Source organism: Anopheles ziemanni, chromosome 2 (genome assembly GCF_943734765.1).
Source record: "Anopheles ziemanni chromosome 2, idAnoZiCoDA_A2_x.2, whole genome shotgun sequence".
NCBI classification, from domain to species: Eukaryota; Metazoa; Arthropoda; class Insecta; order Diptera; family Culicidae; genus Anopheles; species Anopheles ziemanni.
The window spans coordinates 84,109,454-84,133,190 of NC_080705.1; the positions used below are offsets into that span (position 1 = coordinate 84,109,454).

Below are 23,737 nucleotides of genomic sequence, written 5' to 3' on the forward strand. Positions count from 1 at the left end.
GTTTCAATACTGATGATGAATTGACTGAAATAATTGACTTAAATGCGATGCATATATCGAATTGATCATTAACGATTATTTTAGTTACATATAATAGTTTACGTAGTTCAATTACGAGTTGAGACATTTCATCAGGAGCCTTTGCTATCTCACGTTGCATTCGTAAGTGAGAAAAAGTGAGGAGTGAGATTTCGAGCATTTTCCTTCATTAGTATAACGGTTATGAATGACCGCGTAAGTGTTCTAAAAATTATCTTTACCAGCATTTTATTTCCACTTCAACTGGAATGATTAATTTTAACAGTAGGTTAAAAAAACTATTAACAAAAAATTTTAGCATTCATAAAAGTGAAAGCTATTGTTCAGTAGGAAAATCCAGAATGACGATTAGAAACATGAAGTCTTGCTTCATCCTTATTTTTGGTCGTACGATATTCGACAGTGTTTAAATTTTGACGTGTTCAGTCATTTATTTGCATAGTCAGAGAATTTTTATTTTAGGATAATGATTCATTTCAACTTATTCACTTTTTATCCGTGTATCCTCCTATGAATTGAACCGAGAACGCGAAATACAAATGAAAACTTGCGTGGTGCGAAATCCGTGATATAACCTACTGAATTTTCTAAATAAGCAAACTTACTTGTGTGAGAAGTAGCTTTCAATATTTACGATACTTGACGAACAGTACACTGAGGGTTTTAACTCCATTTCTTTAGGTTTGTTAATTTATTGGGAATGGTATGCTGCTCATTTCAAATTTACGTTTCAAACATGCTTTTCAAACGTTTCAAATTCGTGATTTTGCTAATGTTATACCATGTGATTCCAGCTTAATTTCATTTGATTTCGTAATTCATTTGATATTATTTCATTACCATTACTCATTCATTACCGATGATTTTGGTTTGAAATCGGATTTTAAATTATTTTTTGCCACCGTGTAAAATTATACGACATAAATTGTATATTCGGTAAAACATTCCCTTCTTTCTAATCGGTTTGAAACCATATTGAGTTGTGTAACGATTTTCTATGTAATGATGAATGTCTAGCCTTTTTATTATATCCTATTCGTGATGGTTACAGGTAAGTTTTTACGTCTTGCTATAAATAAACAACTAACATTGTGGCTCTAAAAGTAGCACTACGGAATCGTATCTTACTGAGAGCAGCCTTAATTTTGAAAAGTCGACGGCGCGGTTTTTCAACTGATTAATTTGGCCTTGAAGTAGTAGTGGTGTGTCTTTCCAACGCTGATCATACCAATGTCTAGAGCGTACGGTAGGTTGTTTTAGTCTTTTCAGTCACACGGCACTGAACTGGGCAATTCTCTACTAGGCTAGGCCGTAAATTAAACAAATAGAAAATCCTATACCCTACACTATACTCTTCTACCGGACTACTTATGGAATAAACATAATAAATAACGTCTCACTAACGTAGGGCCGCTGCTACCCTCTACTTAGTACGCTACGTTGGTCGTATTAAGTTTTGCGGCACACACTCACACGCTTGGCATCTGTTTCTAGTTTTCCCTTTCTTCCCAAAGGTTTGCACAGGTTTGCATTGGATGCGCGCTTTCCCCCACATTTTGGCAAGGAACTTTGACGTTCAACTTCTTCCCCGGGCAGGACGTAGCGGCGTGTTCCACCCGGGCCGACTTCGACAGACTACCTCCACCTCCTGCATCGTTTTAACGTTTGTTTAAAATTGCATTCACTGTATTCTTTCTTTCATTTTAGTTTCCATTGGCATGGTTGGCGCTAAGCTCGTAGCGTGTCTGCGGCAGAGAGGATGACATTGGGCCTTGTGCACGTTTGCGCGCCATACTAAACAGGTCGGTGCAGAAGTTCGATACCACGATTGCCACCGTTGCGCCCAGTACGGCCCCGGACAGTACGTCCGACCAATGGTGCTTGTAGTCGGAAATGCGGCTCAGGCAGGTGTACCAGGCGAGGAGAATCAACAGAAACTGGAGGAAATGCTTCAGCAGCTTCGATCCACGCCAGTTCATGCGGGCTTGCAGGAAAATCTACGGTAAGTGAAAGGAGGAAGGAAGGAAAAAAAATACAACCAGAATGACATTAAAAGCTGAGCAGCTGGAAAATGTTCCACGGCTACGGTCGGTCGGACCGACACACGCGTACGTGTGTATGCGTGTACTTACGGCGCAGAAAACGAGCGTGTACATCGAGAAACTGGAATGTCCACTCGGGAACGACAGACGCATCTCCTTCAGCATACGGGTGGAAGATTTCATGCTGGTGCATTCAAAGTCCGTTATATATTTGCCTTGATTGATAGTGGCGTTGCAGAAGGTACCATCTCTCATCTGGGGCTGGCAGACCTGCGAGCGTAAAATAATGTTTTCGCAATTAGCATCGTTGGCACTTTTCGCTTTCACGTACAACATCTTAATAAACTTATAGCTATATGCTGCAGGCACTGATCGTGCCGTGTTGAAGATCTGTGCTCCCCAGCAGTGTTATCCCCTCGATCGAACATTTTCCAACGATGCATTTCCTATTCGAGGACTTTAATTAACTCTTTTCTCCGGCGATTAACGTGTTATCACATCATGTAACATATCATTGACTGGTTTGAAAGCCGATGTGAATACATTTTCCTCGCTGTGAGCTTTCTAATTACAAAGCACCAATCATTAGAGCATCGTTGCTTGTTTGTGTTGCGATAAATGCTCTCCCGTCTGACATTGACATTCAATAAACATTCATACAGAAAACTGAGGAGGAAATAATCAAGCAGAGCGGAAACTTAGTAAAACTAATCTTATCAGGAGAATATTTTGAAAAGCAGTCAAAATAATCCATCTAACCTCGAACGCAGCCTTGAGTTATCAAATCGACGACGCGTTCCCCGACGTCGACGGAAGTTTGAGCGTTCCTTTAACATTGTGCTTATCTGCTCATATTTGGCTTATTTTTACTCAACTTCAGATCTATTTTGATGCTTGCAATTTAATATATTGTTTATCATTTTTTCTTATTTCTACAAGCTATTAAATCATGTTTTCCAAAACTTAGGAGAAATGCAAGATTTTACATCAATCGGTTATAAAAAAAGTATCGTTATAAATTTAATCGAATAATGAATTCAAATTATGTTCATCAAGCTGGGAAGTAACTTTCGCTCAGAAATATTTAACCTAGCGCCTGTAGGTAAACGAGCGGTGTGGAATATTTAGGGCTGTACATATATTGTGCGAGAAATAAATGACAAGCTTTTTGAAATGGTCGATTCGCCACTAATAACCAACCCGAACCCTTCACAGAATCAACATTCTAACAACTTCCTGCGCATCAAAAACATCACCTTTCATTCGTGCTTACATATTAATGTGTCAATGTGCCACCGTTTTATTGCACACGTTCTGTGAAAATCCGAATGATCGAATAAAACGAAACGTTCCCTCCCGCCCCGCGGTGGCGATGAAGTACGGAGGTCACTCATTCATTAGCGCCATCCGCGACATCTACGTCGTGGTCGGAACGGAAAGGAAACAGAGGGAAAGACAATGGTGATCATCTTCCACCATCATGTTGTCTTGTATCGGCAGACGCATTCTTCTTCAAGAATGCCCTCTCCCGGGACAGCCAGAGATTGTGAGCGCCCAGCAGACACAATAACAGCATCGTCGGTCAGCCCGCGTCCGTCCGTACGTGTTTTCCTTCCTCCACTGCGCGGTTCTTCGATCGGTGTTCGGCATCGTTTGTATCAATTGAGTAATGCTGCTTCGAACGTGCGGGGCGCATCCAGTTCGACGGGTTGCAACCGTTTCGATACCCACGCGGCATTGATAACAGATAGCGCCGTTCACCGCCGTCGTCCGCGATTGCCGTGGAGAATTGTTTGCCACGCAGTAGGATGTTATTGTGCAACAAACCCACCGGAAGAGGAGAGTTATCGGACGGGCACTTTAAGTTCCAGTTTGCGATGCACTTCCTTTAACGGCCGATCGGTTGATCGAACGTCTCCGCCTACGGTGGGCGGAAGGAGAGCTTGTTTGTTGTCGGTGCAATCTATTTAACTCGCCACTCGACCGCCACTTGACGAGGATCCAATGAGAAATGCTTCTACAATGGAGGCCTAAAGCCTACACAATTTGAACATCGATGTGGAAATAGTGTGTCACCAGCTAATTGCCCCATTGGGATACTCACGTCGAAGAAGTGCGGCCGCAGCCGTCCGATGGTGTATTTGCCGACGTCCGTCAGCAGCTGGCTGACGGCGGCACCGAAGCCAAACATGCCGATCGATTTGTAGGCCTGCACGACCCAGAAGGGAATGTTGTAGTTCCACACCTTTAGTGGGTGCGCTTCGGAGGTTTTTCTCCGTCCTCGAATCACTTCCGTGAGGAGAATCTGTAACGAAGAAACGAATGGTTGAGATGGTTCTTTGTATAAACTAATTTAAATTAAAAAGTACGTCCCACAAAGCGTGCATAATTCGTTGCTAGAGCATTATGTTTCCTGTGTTTTAAATTTCCAGACACAACGCGCGGTGGGGATTGGGAGGGATAGGTCGATTGGGGCCAATCAACTCGAAGCAGAAAATCGTGGCACATCAACGCAGACCGCCTTCACTCTCGACGTACTTCCGCAGCCGTCATATACTGGTACGGAGTGCCTTTCGGGGCGAAGGCGGAACTAATCAAACTGTACGATCGTTTAACCACGTATTCCGTAAATTAGATTAATGTTTCAAGCCCTACCCGTACCATCGTTAACGAGGCAGCGCGATGCCATTCCAAAACCATGGCACACAGTGAACCATGGACACGGCCAGGGACGAAATGGAATCGTGCATCATTTGCCATCAGCGCGCACCAGACCCTTTCGCTAGTTACTCCCGGTCTGGAGACTAAACCTTCCGCCGAGCAGGCAAAAATTAAACGCCAAACGGCAGAAAGAAATGCTGCATTATGATTTTGCATTTTCATCCGGTTTATTTTTGCACCAGAGAGGTGTCGCTTTGCTTTTATCTATGAGTTACAATTCACCCGCACCGCTCGGGCCATGCTTTATGCGGTGGACAAATTTGTGCGGGTCATAAATTTTGCTGCCCGACTTTGCGTTTTCGTTGCTAGCGGGATGATCTTGAGCCCGATAAACGCACGTACGCATGCGTTCGAAAGACGCTCGTTGGGAGCGCGCGCGTGCTTTATGATGGGCATGATAAAACGAAAGGCGAGGAAACATAAGACAAGGCCACTACTACTACTACTACTAGTACATGAAGGAGAAAATGTTGCCCGAAAGGTTCTTGTCCGTTTATTTATGTCTTTCTCTCAAAAACGACATATTTCTTGAAACGCCAACTGAAAGCGAACCAGGTTTCGTCCGCGGGGAAGCGAAACCGAACGGAAACGTAACACCATTTAAGCTATTCCGTGCAATGATAAATGATGCCGCGCGAAAAGATTATCGATCCGAACACACACACATACCGGGTTGGATGTAGCGGGAAGGGGGTGAGGAAAAAGGTTCTATTTTTTTGTTCCGACCACGACGCACCGTTGCTATTTCTCATACTTATGTCACAGCGTTACAGACACGCCGGAGCCGAGGTGTCGGCTATGGTATAGGTTAGTCGTTTTTCCGCGATCAACGGGCACGTTTTATATACATTTTTCTGATTGAATTGGACGGGGGTGGTTTTGAGTATGCATTTTGTGCTATGATGCCATGCAGATTTCGTTGCGTTTCACTACAGTTACATTGGTTTGTTTATCATTACGTTACGTTGAATAAGTTTAATTTTCTATAAGGACGCTAAAGGGAATATAGATGCATGGATTTTGAGTACATGTGTTTTAAAAACTAGATTTTTTTGCCTGGTCAGGTACTTTTTCAATCACATATATTTCTTAAGGTTGAACAATTCTACCCAATGTTAATGTATGACTTTCACACATCCAATGGAGTGTTAATTTTTATGTATTCAAAAATAAATTTTTTCTTTCAATATTGAAAATAAATGTCGGCACAGTTTCAAGCGTCAAAATCGCGGTAGCTCTAGTCTCAAATACTAGAATCCAAATAGCAGACATTTTGAAGGCTATACAATATTGATTTTTAATGTCTCGAATTATGATAATTCAAATTTTCGATCTGCCCTTTTCTCTTACACCGAGCTAGCGGAGTGATAGTCAATAAATATATTAAAAAGGAGCCGTTCATGGATTCAAGTAATCTTGATCTATAATTTTTAACAATCAAAAATAACGAAATTGAAGCGTGTTGACAAAGAGTGGTCCAAACGACCATTAAAAAGCAATTGATATTACAGAGCAATGTGTTCTAGTGTTGATGTAATATATTACAGTTCGTTCGTGTTGTTAAATTTGGATCTAGCTCCCTTAATAACCATTGTAACTGTTTACCATTTATCAATAAACACCTTACTTTACTTTTTACTAAGCACATTTTAAACGATAGCAACTTTCACTCAACTGCATATGCTAAACGCTTTCTGAACTCTTTCAACAATAAAAATAAAACAGGTAATCTACAACTGATCGGATTGTTTTACCATTTGACCCTCATTCATTCATTCGTCTGTGAACTGGGCCACCCGTTACGACACACGGATCGGGCCTCGCAATTCGGTCATAGATATCATAAATGACAGTTGAACATAGAACATTTCTTCTTGCGTTTTTTTTTTTCATTCGTTCCATTCCACAACCGGCACGCCTTCCAACTACGTACGTGATCAACTTTCCCGGACGTGGTCGTCGGCGGTGGTTCTTTCCGAGTATCTATTTCCCGCTCTTCAGAACCAACGTTTTCGAATACTAATTATCCGTTCCGCTGGGTAGAACCCGGGGGGAAGGGATTAAAAACAAAAAAAGTTATGAGAAGCCCTCTGGAGGAAAGCCCTCGAAAGTGGCCTCGATTCCAGGGCATCGTATGCATCTGTTCGAATGCGGTCGGTTTTATCGGTCGTAGTCAACAAGCCCTGCGGCAACGCCAGCGAGGTTCGTAGGTGGGTTGGGCGCGAGGGAATAATATAGAGAAATGTAAACCGAAGAGAAAGAGGTGGGCCGCGCAAGATAGAACGAAGGCCGGGCGGCCACTTGAGTGGCCCGTCGGTGAATACCGGGCGACGAAAGAAATCGACTGTTAATGGTCAGAGGTACGAACGCCAAGGGGGGGAAAATGGAGGGGGGAAACCACGCAGAAACCGCGGCGTCTAATTTATCGGAAACCAGTTTTCCCGTCGGTGCTTTCGTGCCTCCGGGCTCCGGTGGATGTGGGAAAAAAGGGAAAACGTACCAACCGGGGCGGTATCTTTATGGAAATCAAAGCAGCGCTCGGGCGGATACGAGAACACTTCTCAATGGAGGGCCCTGTACGTGCCAAGACGATAATGTCAGCGTCATCGTGTGGCTCGAAACAAAAGAGGCAGAGGAAAATTCCGTCCACTCCCACTCCCAACCGAAACTGCTGGGACCTACGGCAGTGCGCTCTCGGGCCGAGCACCGCCTTCGCTACAAAGATGATGCTGCCCAAGAGAGGGGGGGTGTTCTAGCCTTCACGAGGCACACCACAACAGTGCATCGTTTCAAATCGACGGAATGGCCTACCGGAACATTTAGCATCGGGTTTTGGCAAGGACCGCCACCCCTGTCCCTCTTGCCCGAGAAGGCGTGCAAAATCATTTCGCAGAACTGCCGCCGTGACGAATTTCCAAATTCGCCCGATTATGCTCGCCACCACCGTGACCGTCGGTGGGTTTCCACAAGGAAGGCTCTGTCTGTCTCGCGCTTCCACGGCGACGCACGTTGGCGTTGGTTGTCATAAAATGCGTTCGTTCGCGCGTTTGTTCCACACTGGTTACACAGGGCACGGGCCATCTACAGTGGCCTGGAGTGCAGATTTTGCCTCTAGGGTTGTCTTCTTCTCCGCACCACCGGGGGGTGGCCGAAGTCTTAGAAGAAGAATGGAAAACAGTACAAAACAAAACAGATGGCTGTATCCATCCAGTGTGACGTGAATTATGTTTGCCGGTTTGATTAAAGGAAATGTAAGTTCTGCACTGAACCTACATGCTTGAATCACATTTTTATCAGCATGAAATAGAAATTTTAACAATTACTTTATAGTCAGCTTAACTAAGCCAGTTATTAAAAGTAACTTAATTAGTGCTTGGTAAAATAGCCTCATAACTGAATCAACTACTTGGCTTAGGTGCTAATTTTCAAGCCGTTTTCCACCAATTGTAATTAATTGGGTGCCGAAGACACTTCTGGGGGTGTTCATGGCGCAGGGGTAGCGCGAGGAAACACCATGCGACAGGTGTGAGATCGAATCTCGAATCTTGGCATCCTCCGGTAATATGAACGGCAGACCACCGATCTATAATATATACCGTCTTTCGGTCACACAAACAAAAAACTCTCTTCGGAGAGAGGCCTTGTCCGAGTAGGGGATGTCGGACCGGGCCACATAAAAAAGGAGACATTTCTTCTTATGTACAAACAATAAAACTTACTTTAAAAAAATCTAAATTAGGAAAACCCCGACTTTCTATGTTTATCAAATGTCTATTCCTTGGATCTCTATCGATCGCAAACGTGTTGTGGTGTCGATTGGATTGAAAATATCGGAGCCTTTTTTAACGTTCCTAAATTAGTGATACTGCTTGGGGTCAGCTTGGTCACATCAGCACACATTTTGTCAGCCACGCGATTCACGTTGCCGGCTTGTTCTGATGCCTTGACCAAAAATATTGCATTCGTATACTCGAACCTTTCTAACGTACTGTGACAATCTGACGACAAAATTTGATTCAATTATGATTCATCAAGGAGAGATGAAGAAATTCAATTGAATTACCCATTTTGCTGAAATTGGCCGTCAGGCTTCATTAAATAATCTACCCGTAAGGAAATAAGGTACGATATAACTATTGTTGCATTGTAGTGCAGTATGTGTGCAGTAATTATACTCCATCTGTGGTGTTCTTCCAAATCTTTATTTTTCTTTATATACTGACGTCTTCGTATCGTGACGTTCGAACTAAACTTTAGTGGCTTTAGTTTAAGTAGTTATTTATTAGTAACTTCTTGGATCTTTCGTAACGCGCTTTTGCTTCAGTTTTGGTTGACTCGCGAATGATCCTTTTTGCCTCTTTGCCCCTGTCCTTTTATATCTATTCCTATCACTAACACTAGTATCTAACTATAATTCCTATAACTATAAATTCCTATCACTAACACTAGTTACTAGTACTATAATTCCTATAACTTTAATTCCTATAACTATAAACTAAACATTTGCTTAGTGCCTACATAAAGGCGCTACACCTCCCCCCTTTTATAGATGAAAATTATGCTCTTGCGTAGAATTTTCATCATTTAATTAACCTATTCTTATGTACTACGCTAGTTTTATTTGTTACTTTATTTTTTATAGTACAGTTTGGGTTATCGATATTCGTAATTATATATGGACCTATATATAATGGGTCTAGTTTTCTTTTGTTTTCGTTTTTTAAATATACCAGGTCTCCTAGCTTTACTTTAAGTGGATTGATCTTCTGATTTTCTGTTTCCTTTCGATTTTCTTTTCGCTCAACTAGATTTCTCCGCGCCACTTCATTCGATTTTTGTAGCTTGTACTTCATTTCATTATAGTATTCATGGTGGTTGTACACAGGTTCTATTTTTTTTAGCATATCTTGTGGTAAATTAGCTTTTCTTCCAAAAACTAGTTCGAATGGAGTGTAACCGGTATCGGTATGGTTAGTGGTATTGTATGTAAATTCATAATATTTTACCCAGTCGTCCCAATCGTCCCCATGCTCGTTTGTAAATGCTCGTAGGTACTCATTGAGAGCTCTATGGTTTCGTTCAAGCGCTCCCATGGTTTGAGGGTGGTAGGCAGTCGCAAATGTCTGCTTGATTTTCAATAACTCACTTATTTTTTTCAATATTTGATTATTGTATTCCAACCCCTGATCAGATCTAAATTCCACGAATTTTCCATATTTCAATACTACATTTTCTACAAGTGCCTTGGATATGGTGCTCGCCTCTTTATTGCTGGTTGGTATCTGTATTATATATTTTGTCAAGTCACATTGGACCGTTATAATGTATCTGTTGTTATTTACCGTCCTTGGCAATGGACCAACCGTATCAATTGAAATAACTTCGAATGGCTTAGCTGGGGTTGTTGTTACCACTGTTTTTTCTTTAGTGTGTCTGAGAGTTTTGCTTGTCTTGCACCTTTGACAATTTCTTACAAAACTTTTAATTTCCTCTTTCATGTTTTTCCACTTGTAGTTTGCTCTAATTTTTAAATAAAGTCGATATTGGCCTACATGCCCCCCTGAAGGTAGCATGTGATAAGTTCTTAGGATTTCATTAATCTCTTCTCTTTTTGTAATCCACTTGGGTGGAATAAACGCGATAATTTCACAACCGGAAATGGCTCTATTAGCGATTTCCTTTATGGTTTCATACGCATAGTTATTGAATATTTCGTCGTTTAGAGAGATGGCAACTTTATTTCTATTAAATCTTTTCGCTATTGAGCATATTTCTAGAAGAGCAAGCTCGATCGCCTGACTTCCATTTTGGTTATTTGGAATAACGACATTGCCTAATTCTTTGTTGTAATTATGATTACACAGTGAAAGTTTTGTAAAACCTTTGTGCATATTAGTCTGTATTTTTAGTAGCTTGTCAACTTCTGAGGGATTCTCAGTTTGCCAAAATGATGGAGTATTGGTATATTTCTTTTCAAGATGTGCCGTCATTGGCACTGGGATTTCCTCATCATTATTGGTTCTAGTCATTGATCGTGTTTTCACTATTAATGTTTGATTTTCAGGACCATCACTTTGATTTTGTTTTAAAGATTTCAGCTGCTCGGATGTAAAAGTAATTCTTGACAGGGCATCTGCTCCTACGTTGTTTTTTCCCGGAACGTATTCTATTTCAAAATCAAACTCCTCGAGATCTAGCCTCATGCGAGTTAGTTTTGACGTAGGATTTTTCATGTTAAATAGGAAGACTAGGGGTCTATGATCGGTGCGAATCTTGAATTTCCGCCCATAAACGTATGGTTTAAAGTAGTTGACCGCCCAATGTATGGCAGTCAACTCCTTTTCAATGGTAGGCTTATTTCTTTCACCCTTGGTGAAACTTTTAGAAGCGAATGCCACTGGGTGGTCGTCTTCGTGATAGACTTGCGAAAGTATGGCCCCACACGCTGCATCTGAAGCATCTGTGGTGATAATGAACTCTTTTTGGAAATCAGGATACTTCAGAATTGTAGGTGACAATAGTTTGTACCGAAGAGTATCAAAGGCTTCTTGACACTCTTTTGTCCAATCGAAGGATTTCCCTTTTTTTTGTAATTCATTGAGGGGTCTTGCGATTTTTGCAAAATTATGGATAAATTTGCGATAGTAATTACAGAAGGCGACAAATCTTCTGGCGTCTTCTGCATTACATGGTTTGGGGTAATTTTTTATTACTTGAAACTTGGAGTCGTCCGGATATATTCCTATGTCTGTAATTTTGTGTCCCAGATAAGTTACCTCTGTTCTGAAAAATTTACATTTTTCTGGGTTTAGTTTAAGGCTGTACTGCCGTATCCTATCGAATACTTTCTTTAAGTTATCCAGGTGATGATTGACGTTGCATCCTGTGATGATAATATCATCAATATAAACAAACGAGCACTCCGGTGTTAGACCTGCCATAGCTATGGTTATCATCCTTTGGAAACTATTGGGGCTAATGTTTAGTCCGAATGGTAGCCTTTTAAATTGATAATGTCCCGTAGAGGTCGAGAAAGCAGTGTACTTCCTTGATTCTTTTTCTAAAGGGATTTGGTGGAAACCTGACATTAGATCCAATGTTGAAAAGTATTTTGCTCTACCTAGTTGATCTAATATAGAATCGATCCTAGGCAAGGGGAATTTATCTGGGATAATTTTTTTATTTAGTTGACGATAATCTATTACTAGCCTCCATTTTTTTCCTTCATCTGATTTTTTGGGTACAAGGAGTACTGGAGAATTATAAGAAGAGACGGAGTTCTCGATTATGTCATTTTTTAACATCTTATCAACTTGTCGTTTGATTTCCTCCGATTGGGAATGAATCTGCTTATAATTTGGGATGTAACATGGTGATTTATCCTTCAATTGTATTGACTGTGTGTAAAAATTGTTTGTTGTGATTTGATCCTCGTTTATGCAAAAAATGTCGGTATAATTTCCAATTAGTTCTTTTAACTCCTTTTGAATGTACTTTGGAATGTTTTGTGTATCTACTTTATTTAAAATTGTGCTTGTTCTTAGAATTTTATCAGATTCATTGGATTTTCTGCATGTAACGTTATAATTCCTCACCAAATCTATTTGTGGCTTAAACGATCTATTACTGATGAAGATATCTTCTTCGGTTGTGTTTATAAACCGTACAAATTGTTTTTCCTTAGATATTATCGAGTTGCCACAAAATATTCCAGGTCTGATTTCTTCTGCAAAGACTACGCAGTCTTCCTCTATGTTTGGCAGTTTTACCTCTCGTATTATCTCGCTTCTTACTGGTAAGATGAAACCCTCGCTTATATTGTCTTCTATAGGATGACAGATTGTTACCCCATTGAAATTAAAATTAAGAAGCCAATGCTCATAATCAATAACACATTTATATTTTGCGAAAAAATCCCTTCCTAGTATACCATCTGCTCTGATATCTATTTCTTTTGGAATGATGTGAAATATGTGATTAATTGCTTCATTTCCAAATTGTAAGGTGGTGTTTGCTGTAGCTAAAGTGTGAATTGAATGAGTAGTGATACCTGTTAAATTGATTTTATTTTGGGAATGTAATCGGTGGTTTTGTTTTATTTTATTAATTTTGAATAAAGACACGTCTGCGCCAGTGTCTATTATGAGGTCGCTAAACTCATCTGTGGCCATTGCTACTCTAATTTTAATAAAATTATTTGCATTTAAGTTTAATGCTAAGATTGGGAATCTGTAGGCTGCAGGTTGTTCTCTAAAAAAGACGCGTTTTCAATAGCTGCAGCCGAATTTGATGTTTCGTTATTGGCTTGTGTTGTGTAAACTCTATTATGGTTTCTATTTTGGGTTTGTTGCGTGGATCTATTATTGTTATTATGATAGTATTGATTTGAGTATCTATTGTTTTGTTGTCTGTAAGACCTACCAGTACCTCGATATTGTGGTTTACCACTGTAGGTTGTAGTATATTGGTTTGGATTTCTATTGAAGAAGGAACGATTTTGTGGGTGGTTCCTTCTAAAAGAGAGGACTTGCGATGAACCGTTAACTCTTTCACTTTCTAAAACCTTTTCCGTTGCATCCGTAATTTGCGCATATTGCCCTGCTTGTAAAATAATTCTTGTTTCCATCAGTTTTACTTTCTCCACCAATGTTTCTACTCCTCGCTTGACTGCCATTTCATTTGCAATGTTATTTGGTATATTTTGCTTTAAGTACATACATTTTAGCTTTGTACTAAGAGCCTCTACCTCGTCACAGAGTGATTTTGTATCTGTGTAACGGATTGACTTTAACTCGCCTATTATTTTGTCCGGATTTATTTTTTCCTCACAACGAGCTTTAACGTCATTAATTAGCGTGTCAACATCCGTGATGTTGGGTGCTAGCCCTAGTTGTGCTTTTCCCGTCAATCGTGTTTTTAAAAATTGCACTAGAATATTTTTTGGATCCTTGGGGTAGAGTGTTTGTATCAATTTTGCTGATCCAATAAAATTATCAAGGCTTTCTGCTTTACCATCGTAGGGTTGGATCAATGAGGCAGCAACTTTAATATCAAAGTCCTCCATTTTGTTTGGTTTCCACTTGTGTAATGCAATGCAAACTTTCGCTAAGGTCTTGAACTTAAAATGTATTCTGTCTTTTAGATGGATATCTAAGTATGATTTGATAGTATTAAAACAGGTGTTCGTGGAAAGTTCTAGATCTGCAAGTGTATTGGTTGAATCCGTGTTCTCTAATTTAGCAATGAGATTCTGAATATTTAGGAATAATTCGTTGGCTGTGGAGTTATAACTGTCAAGCAAGCACTTGCGAAATTTCTTCTCACCAGGTTTTAATTTTTTTTCAATTTCATGTAATCGGTTTAGCTTCTGAGTTATTTTTGCGAGCATAAGGATTTTCGTAGACGTACTGGGGTTAATTGTAAGATTGTTAGTAAAACTATTTTTGGAAGAAATATTATTATAATAATTTTTTTTTTTTTTTTATATATATATATGCATGTATAATTTTTTTTTTTTTTTTTTTTTTTTATATTACAACCATCGATGAAGTAATGCGGAAACCCCAGTTGAACAAGTTACAATTTTATATTCTCTACCTTTTCTCCTGCATTTTTCCCATGGGCGATTCACTTTGTCAAGCTTCGTTGTCTCTGCTGGTAGTAGTTCTCCGTCGTCTCCTGACTATGTTCGTTCGTTGCTCTCGTTGGTTGCCACTTTACTCTCACACACAGATATCCTTTTTCTGCCACGCAATGCATTGCTTCATCGTAGGGTCATCGTAGGGTCATCGTAGGGTCACCATAGGACACACACACCGCACGCAGTATAAAACCAGTAATCGGCACGTGGCAAAATTTATCGTTCGTTGCCGCTTTGCGTTACTTTTATACACGGATATCTTTGATCTGCCACGCACTACAATCTTGGGTTACTCCCATAGACGGATGTCTTTTATCTGCCACTGCATTAGGTTATCGTAAGGTTACGTGGCTAAATTTTTCGTTCGTTGCCGCTTTGCGTTACTTTTGTACACGGATATTTTTTATCTGAAACGCACTACAATCTTGCGTTACTCCCATACACGGATGTCTTTTATCTGCCACTGCATTAGATTATCGTAAGGTCATCGTTGGGCACACACCGCACGCAACACAAAGCCACTAATAAGCACGTGGCTAAATTTCTCGTGGCACAGGATTCTTCACTCTGTCACGGTCGCCATGTGGTGTTCTTCCAAATCTTTATTTTTCTTTATATACTGACGTCTTCGTATCGTGACGTTCGAACTAAACTTTAGTGGCTTTAGTTTAAGTAGTTATTTATTAGTAACTTCTTGGATCTTTCGTAACGCGCTTTTGCTTCAGTTTTGGTTGACTCGCGAATGATCCTTTTTGCCTCTTTGCCCCTGTCCTTTTATATCTATTCCTATCACTAACACTAGTATCTAACTATAATTCCTATAACTATAAATTCCTATCACTAACACTAGTTACTAGTACTATAATTCCTATAACTTTAATTCCTATAACTATAAACTAAACATTTGCTTAGTGCCTACATAAAGGCGCTACACATCTTTGTACATATGGTGTGATGTAAATCGTAGGAAGAACCGTTGCCTCAGAGCCTCATATAATATGATAGTAAGAAACTGCATACAAAATAATCCATATTAATGTCAGTAGGTTTTCAGTTTCCTACATGGTTTATAAAGCTCAACTTCACTGCAGCGTGTAGTTTCCAGCTACAGAACAATAAACCCTTGTGCCGTGAACTTAAGTCCACAATGCGACTGGTGTGTATTTGCTTAACAACTTTGCCTCGCCCGGAAGTTGACCGTACGAAGAGCACTTCCCTGAAACCGAAACGTTAGCTTCCCTTCCCAATTTGTCGTTCTTTTCAAATTCTCTTGGGTCTTGTTCTTTTTTGTTAAATGATTCCAACAACCACACAAGCGTGCAGTAAACGAGCAAACCCGCCTAAAATTCCGCCTTAAAGCCATCTTCTCAACGCCCGGTGCATCAAAGGGGATCGTGAGCGGCGGCAGCAGCTAGTCGTCAAAACTCGGAACGAAACTCGTCGTTCAAAACAAACACACGCTGTATGCGCACGCTCTGCAGCAAGTCGTGAACCGGGCAAAGGGTGGCCAGAGTTTCATTCGTTTGGAGGAGTTGCTTGTTGGTTTTTAAGTATTTTTTAATGCCCCTTTTTACTGCATCTTACTTCGGGGCTCTCGTTTTCTGGGCCCTTCGTCGACACGATCTGGTGTGCAAAGGGCCACGCTCGGAGCTGGTGTCTCCATTGCGCTATGCTTCGCTGTTGCTCAGGTTTTATGCTTCCGTTTCGAAGTGCCTCTCCTAGGTCATGGGCAAGCGGGCGGGTTTTCGCTTTCCCCGATCGTGCTTTCCCCCGCAGGCAGCACACCTTGCCACGCATTACGACGCACCGCAATAACGTAATGTCGGATTGTTTCCTCACTCGCTTTTTTTTTTGGTGGGTGTTGCTTCGTTAGCACGATCGTGAAAAAATAAATAAATAAATATTGATACACCCGGGCCCGGGGGCCCCGGCTTCGGTGGTTCATTGCGCTTTAACGATCGCGTCCTAAAGTAATTAACGAGAGACGATCGGGAGAGGGTTATAAATTGTCCCGCCGAAGGTTAGAGGTTTTCGAACCCAAGAGACTCTCAAACAGCAGAGTGATGATGACGTCCGCGTGGAAACCTGCGTGGCGACGAGGGTGAAAACTTACCACAATTATCGGCAACGCCAGTCCAATGATGTACAGCATCCAATTCTGGGGGGGAGGAAAATAGAGAAAAAAGGAAAAGTCATACGTGTTAGTAAAACTCTATTTTGGGCGGGAAAAGTATGAATCATGACGGATAAAAGTGTCTTTGATCGAACACCTTATTCCGGGTTGTTATCTTTAGCTTACCGTAACCGTTGAGTCATGGAACGGGTGCATGAGTGATTCATCGTCGCAGAAGAATCCTCGCTTAAATGGGTCGCCGGCGACGAAGAATATTAAAATCGGGAATCCAACTGGCCGTGGAATGTTTTGGGGAGAAAGAAGAACAACATAACAACGTCAGTAACGGAACTTTTTTTCCTCCAGACAGCCTATCAGTCGTCCGTCGAGTGTTGGTCGTCGAAACGTTTCTTATCTACAGCCATCTAATTTATGATACCGTCGTCATCACCCTGTCCCACAAAGCCAAACAATGTATGGTACGATGATTCTTTGTTTCACGGTTGCTTTTAGACACGGTTTCAAAAGATAACATCTCGTCTATGATAATAAATAAGCCAAAGATCCGGGAAGTGTTTATGGAGTGAATTTAATTCACATTTTTGTATACAAACATTACGACAGTAGGAAATTTAGATTGTGTAGAAGCTGAAAGAATTGCACACAATTTGGAGAGGTAATAAAACGTTAATCTTCAATGTGGCAGTGAGTAAAAACGTTCCTATCTTGGATAATAAAAATACGTTTCATTGACCACGTTTATCAATCAGTTCAAAATAAAATAATCTTCCTTTTCAATGGATTGTGCATCCTGGACCTGAATTAAAATATGCTAAACCGTTTTCTGAATTTAAAAGCATTAAGTCTAACAAATTATGAATTAAATTACAAAAATAAGAATGTAATTAGGGAAAAAGTCAAAGAAAAGGAAAGATAAAGTACCTCCACTAACGCTATCATTATTCGAACCTTGGTACAAATGGAACCCTTCAAAAAGTAAATTATTGATCACAATCGAAGCTCGAATCACGTGATTATAAATCAAAGTTTTCCCTCATTATCGTGACCACCGGGAATCGATTTCCGATAATGAAAAAGATAACAGAACAGCCCAAGACCCGAAGAAGAAGGGTCACGATGGTAGGGATCGTTTTCATTATCGTCCGTCGCCCAGGAGGAAAACCGATGGACAAGGACGATCGTCCCGAGGGCTTTTATTACGCTCGCAGTTGATCATTCCACCATCAGCAGGAAAAAAAAATCTGCTATCCAAGAAATTTGATTATACACTCCGTTGCTAGTGCGCTTTCCTCGATGGATTTCGCCCCGGGGGGGTCGGGCGATGGGCGGGAAAATTGGATGAATAAAACGTGACAATATTCGTTTATGGCTTAAAGACCATCCTACGGGGCCCTGTTTACATCTGGGGCTTGCGGTTGTGCGCTTGCAAAAAGTCTTATTTGTATTGCATGCGGCGATGGCGCAAAAGAAAGTCAAATATTTGCATAACATTTGCATAAATCAGCTACCCGTGAATCGTTACTCTCCGCGCGGTCTCCGGTGTGTGTCCCCCCTCGGGCACGATCGTGTTGCATTCCTATGCACTCCGGAAAAGGCTTGCTCGGGGGTTGAGCAAACACGGGGCAGGGTTTCCCTGCTTCGGGTCAATTGAATTCGGCTCCAATAATTTGCCTCTGACAAGAAAGCACCGGCTGGGAGGGGGAAGGAAGCTGATTCTTGCAAAAAGAAGAGCACAACGGGCTGGAAGACGGTACATGTTATGACCCGCTTGTTAACGACGGTGTAATACCGCTTCGATTATAGTCAAAAGCGTGGATGCGCCACAACGGAAGACGAAACACACAGACACACAGACAAGAGCCGGCGCAGGATGACAAATAGTACGTGCGGCCGTTTTAATTTGAGATCCTTGTCGAGAGAGCAACACGCTGCAATTTATATGCAAACGAGCCACACGGGACACGGGCGTCCTCGGGCCGATTAAGAGTGAAGACGGTCGCTTCGACGCAATCAGGCGAACGTGGCGGCATCACTAGCGGCCGGGGTCGGATAATTTACAACGAATTACAATGACATGCCCCGTGCATGGTAGGGTTAATTGTAAGCCGCTTCGAATGGAAATGTGCCAGATTTGCATCCGGACGAACATTCGTCTCCGGATTGGTGATGATGGTTTATTTGTGGCTTGAATGGAGCCGTTTTGTGGGACAAGCATGATCGTTTAATAAATGAAATAGAATTTATTTCCATGACGGATGGAAACCGTTCGAATATATTATAAATTAAGCATAATTTAACCACAACGCTTTTTTAACGTCCCAATAAACAACATCGGTTTGCTAATAAAACAGCAACAATCCTTCTATCCGGATTTTAGTATGTAAAACCAACGAACGTGTAGTTCGTTTTTCAAACAATTGTTTCTTTTTATTGGCATTTATACGTTCCTGGAGTAATTTCAAAAATCCGTTAAGCAAACGAAATGCTAGTGTCACGTTTCCTGGATCAATAGTTCCAGCTAACAATGTTGATTACTATTTTACCTAATTTTATGACCCGATAGGCGAGTGAATGAAACATTATTTGATTTCAAAGCACGGACCAGTTGGTTTGTGGCGAGATTTGTGGGAAGAAAAATTCGGTATGCATTATGAGGTAATGGGAAACGGTTAAGAAAGGTAGAAAACGATTTTGCTCATACTCGTGTTTATGAGCAGTTTTACGACCCTTAAAGAACTGTGGAACTACGCCTATAAACTGGCGAACCCATTTACTCCAGCAGCAGAATTATGTGATGCGTGTTCAGAATAATCCATAGAGTAATGGTTTTGCAATGGCAGACGTCCATGTCGGGTTTCGATTGCCTATTAAAGACCATAGTATTTTTGTACTTTTATAGGCTTAAATCACATTTCATTAGCATTTGGTTATCCTTTCTATAGCCGGGTTGTTTCAATGCCGGATGTTCAATGGGCTTCAAATTACTAAAAAGCACCAAATAACATTTTATAACAATTTTAGACGTCAGTCAAGTGGTTTATTACCGGATGTGCATACTGTTATTTTATTCGAACGTAATTATCGCACTTGTTGCCGAGAATCTTTTAGTTCACTGGCCAGTAATGGTCTGCTGCCCGTGCTTTGCATATTTGGTTGGCGATCGCTGTTCTGGAGTCATATTTCAGCCACGAGGAAAATAAAAACATGAGCAGTAAATTCTTAAAACCACATGTTGAAATTTTTTTGGGGTGCTTGACGCCACATCGGAACACATAAAAAACTATTATCAAGACGATTTTGGCCATTAAAAGAGTGGCCAAAAGTGTGTCACAACAATTAACCAATTTGTCGTGCCATGTGTTCAACACAAATTATCAAATTCCTTCTGTTTTGTGCGGAGGAAAAAAAGCGGAGTACTGTAACCGTTCGCGCACAATTGCATGGCGTTGTTGTTTTTTACCCTCGCGTTGCTGATGGGGAGCATAAAATTGGGCAACCTTTTTCGAACCACCATGTGACGCACACTTCATCTCCACTCTCTCGCGCTGACACTTGACAAGCAATTCAATTTGTTTCTTGGCCAGTTGTCCGATTGACTGACGCGATCGTTGTGAAGGGATACGTAATTTGATCAAGTTACAAACTTTCCACCGCGAATCGGGTACGGGACACGAAAGAGATGTCTCTGCACCAAAGTGCACTCTAGTGGCGTTGCCCACAGGCCCAAGAACACCACTTTCGCCATGTAAATATTTATGTTCGAACCACTTCACCACCCGAGTGCGTCAGGGGCATCCCCCGAATGGACGCCGAGATGAATGGGGGGAAAGGGCAGAGAACACAACATAATATTCGAACCAGAGCACGTTGTGCATGTGACAAGGAGAAGGGTGCATTTTGTACGTGCATGTGTGTGTTTGTATGTGAGAGAGTTTTTTTTGTGAGTTCAATTGATTCGGAACGGAAACGATCTATTTGATTGCGCGCACTGCACATTAACGCCAGAGTAAAACGCTCGTGTGAGATTGTTTTGTGTTTGGTGGTGGTGAAAGTGAATTCTTCCCCCTGCACCGGGAAAACCGGTAGAAAAAGGGTTAGATGAGAGGGGCACGGGAGACGAAGAGACACCCGTCAGTAACAATAGAAACATGCGGCATGTGTTCGCGCTGTTTCCCCGAAGCGGGAGGCCCTTAGGTCGCGCCGTTTGGTGACCATGTGTGTGCATGTAAAGTGCGTTGGTTTGCTAGCGGTGATTGATTGATACTTTCCTATCACAATGACGAAAGACAAGGCGCAGAAAACATTTACAAAACGGAGGAAACCCCGCGTCAAAATGCGTCAACCAGAGTGTTTTTGAGAGCACCGTGCAACAGGGTGATTAGAAGCAGAGTAAAGTTACTCAGGGTAGAAAAATCGTGGTAAAAAAACCGCAGAGTTTCGTCACAGTTCAGTGGTTTGTGGGTTTATTCAGTTGGCTGGCAACGGAGATCCTATTTCCATCTCGAAAATACTTTTGTGCACATGCCTTTGCGTCGTTGCCCCGAGGCACACACGTGGTAAAAAGCTGCCTCCGTTTTATATAAACCTTCTCTACGAAATCTGTATTTCTTATTGCCTAACATTTTTAGTATCGCACAAAATTTTAAATATTCCAATGCGACCCCTTTTGGTTCAATTTTCACAATTCACAAAATAAAACAACGTTTCGTTTCTAACATGTTTCAAAACACAAATACAATAAATTAAAAAGGATATAAAATAGTGCCATTTGCTAAAAAAAGTAAATACCTTTTTGAATGTACATTATTTTGCATACAATAAACCCGTACAAAGAAATAGTGATGCAAATGAAGTCAAACGTTGTCAATAAATGACCATGCGTGGCACATTTGCATTTGTATGCATTTCTGCTATTGTTTTCTATTTCACAGTTACTATATTCCCTCGCAGGTTATTGTTCTCTGATAAATTATACGACATTGCGAATAATTGATTTGGTAAACAACATGTTCATGGCATGACAAATAATTAATGTACCCGAGAAATAGAGCAGATAATATAAGCCATCCGTTATCGGCATTACGCTGCTAAATAATAACGTAATGTCGAAAAATAAAACAAATCATTATTTAGATTACTATTGAAATGATAGGTTGTATTCATCTTCTACTACTAAATCTTAAAACTAACAAGACCAAATTACGTATCTGAAATTAAGCAGAAATGAAAATGAAACCAATTGACTGGCGAATCAAATGTTTTTTAGAAAGTATTCAAACTTATCAGGAAGATAATAAATCTGTGTTAACTGTATTCTTAGGCGTAACTTAGTGTTAACGTATTTTAAGGCCATATCATAAAAACGAAGAATCACTGCGATTCACAATTTTATCAATGATGCTAACTTAACAAGCAGCGATTGCCATTTGTTGTGTCTAAATCTGATAAAATAGAATGGGGATTGTTACCATCGTTCCAACAGCTGCTTTACATGCTGTGTCAGCATATTAGAAAAAACAAACACGCGATGCCACGAAACGGCACACCGTTTGTAGATTGTTTCGCCAGACTTCATGGTATTATTTACCCGTGACTCATATGTCTGTCAAGTGGTTAGATAGCAAACAGAAGGTCCGCAGTCAAGTGTGGACTGATAAAATTACAAAAAAAGAACGCACCTTCTACCGGTATCTGCGGTTACGTACGGTCCCAGCGCGGGTTTTAGGTGAAACGTGTCGATTAAGGGCAATTGTTTCATGTTCAGCTTTTGCTTCTAATTTTAACGCAGTGGCAAACGGAACGCCAGTTTTCCGTTACATTTCATAACCCCGGGGGGGAAATTGTAAACACACCGATCTATGCAAAGAATGTTTGATAGCAACAATCAGTCACCGCATGATGGGTTCGGTTGCTTAGTATGCAGTTAATCTTGGCCGTTAAGTGCGGTGTTTGTTTTGATGAGCAATCCGCAAACTACCATTCAGCCCGAATGGCCACATAAAAAAGTGGAGAATGAGTCCCGATCAAATGCTGACGCCGAAAATAGGTGTTTCATTTTCGGGTAGCAAGACGTCCTGCTGACATCACATGCTCGTCATTCGTAACCCATTACCGTGTGGCCAAACAAACCATATGTGGCCTCGCGAACCAACCACCGGCACGTGCGGGGAGGGCGAGGGGTAAATTGTTGTTAGCCCCCCTCCGGTAGACAATGATGCCATTTTAGCCGGGGGCCGCGAGTTGATGTCATCGATAAATGTCGTGAAAGAGGGAAAAAACAATCGCAGCCAACATGACCCACGTGCCAGCCTCCAGCATGTCACGAAGGTAAAGGTTGAACATTCCATAACGGGCAGCTTGGCGGCCGCCGATGCGTTTAACATCCGGTTTAAACGGACGTTTTTTCAAACCATACTTTTGACCCAATAATAGCGACCGGTTGGGAGGGTGGTCAAACCTCAAAAGAAGTACGAGAAAAAGATACGAAAACTAAGTAGCACGCGTAATGATAAGTCAAGAGGCTAAGTGAATTGGTATCACATTTGGGGTGCCATTTTGTCAAATGATAACGGTGGGCAGGCAGACGGAAGTACTTACCGCAGCACAGGATAAGAAAGTCGAAGCCAACTTTGAGCAGCACCTTTTTGGTGTCATCCATCTTGCCGTTTGTTCGGCCGGTCTTGCGTCCGTTCGCGGGGGATACTATCGGTTCACGTTCACTTGAGGCCGCCCCTGAAGGTAAAACACTGCTAGCACTAGTGTTGCTGCTGCTGTTGCTACTGCTGATGCCTATTTCGTTCACCGTCACCGATGACGACGGAGGAATCGCGTTGTTGTGCGAGCTAACCCCGTGTAGGACTGTCTGGTACTGTTGGGTTTCTCGCTGCAAAGGTGTAGCTTCACTGGGCGCTTCGTTCGCGTCGTGGGACATTTATGGAATGTCTCGCAGGGCCAATCTAGCACGATCGCGAGCCGCGCGTATCATGCACTGATAAACGCTGGGCAAGCGCCTCCAACGCACACTCTGATACAAGTCAACACTACGAGCACCGGCCTGTAAATGATGCGCATCGGCGCGACCTAATGTTTATTCGCGAAATAAACAACAACCCGCGGTATACTGCGGAGTGCCGTACGCTCACACCTCACCAGCACTTTAGC

The 23,737-nt window shown here is 41.5% G+C and overlaps 1 protein-coding gene across 1 annotated transcript; it reads right to left on the minus strand.

Annotated features, from left to right (window-relative positions):
* Positions 1 to 1,033: 1,033 nt before the first annotated feature.
* On the minus strand, positions 1,034 to 23,611 carry LOC131282452 (putative phosphatidate phosphatase). Its single transcript, XM_058311925.1, has 6 exons — positions 23,174 to 23,611; positions 16,742 to 16,848; positions 16,556 to 16,600; positions 4,186 to 4,386; positions 2,172 to 2,351; positions 1,034 to 2,036 (listed from the first exon to the last, which is right to left on the minus strand). The coding sequence occupies exons 1-6, from the start codon at positions 23,505 to 23,507 to the stop codon at positions 1,743 to 1,745; spliced, it is 1,161 nt and encodes a 386-aa protein (XP_058167908.1). The 5' UTR covers positions 23,508 to 23,611; the 3' UTR covers positions 1,034 to 1,742.
* Between the last annotated feature and the right edge of the window lie 126 nt (positions 23,612 to 23,737).

Excerpts from the sequence above, each read along its gene's own strand:
- LOC131282452 (XM_058311925.1), bottom strand. The coding sequence starts at position 23,507 with ATGTCCCACGACGCGAACGAAGCGCCCAGTGAAGCTACACCTTTGCAG. Across the intron at positions 16,849-23,173 it reads CTTTCTTATCCTGTGCTGCG|TTGGATTCCCGATTTTAATA; the intron begins GTAAGTACTTCC and ends TTCCACGGCCAG. Across the intron at positions 2,352-4,185 it reads TGCGGCCGCACTTCTTCGAC|GTCTGCCAGCCCCAGATGAG; the intron begins GTGAGTATCCCA and ends TTACGCTCGCAG.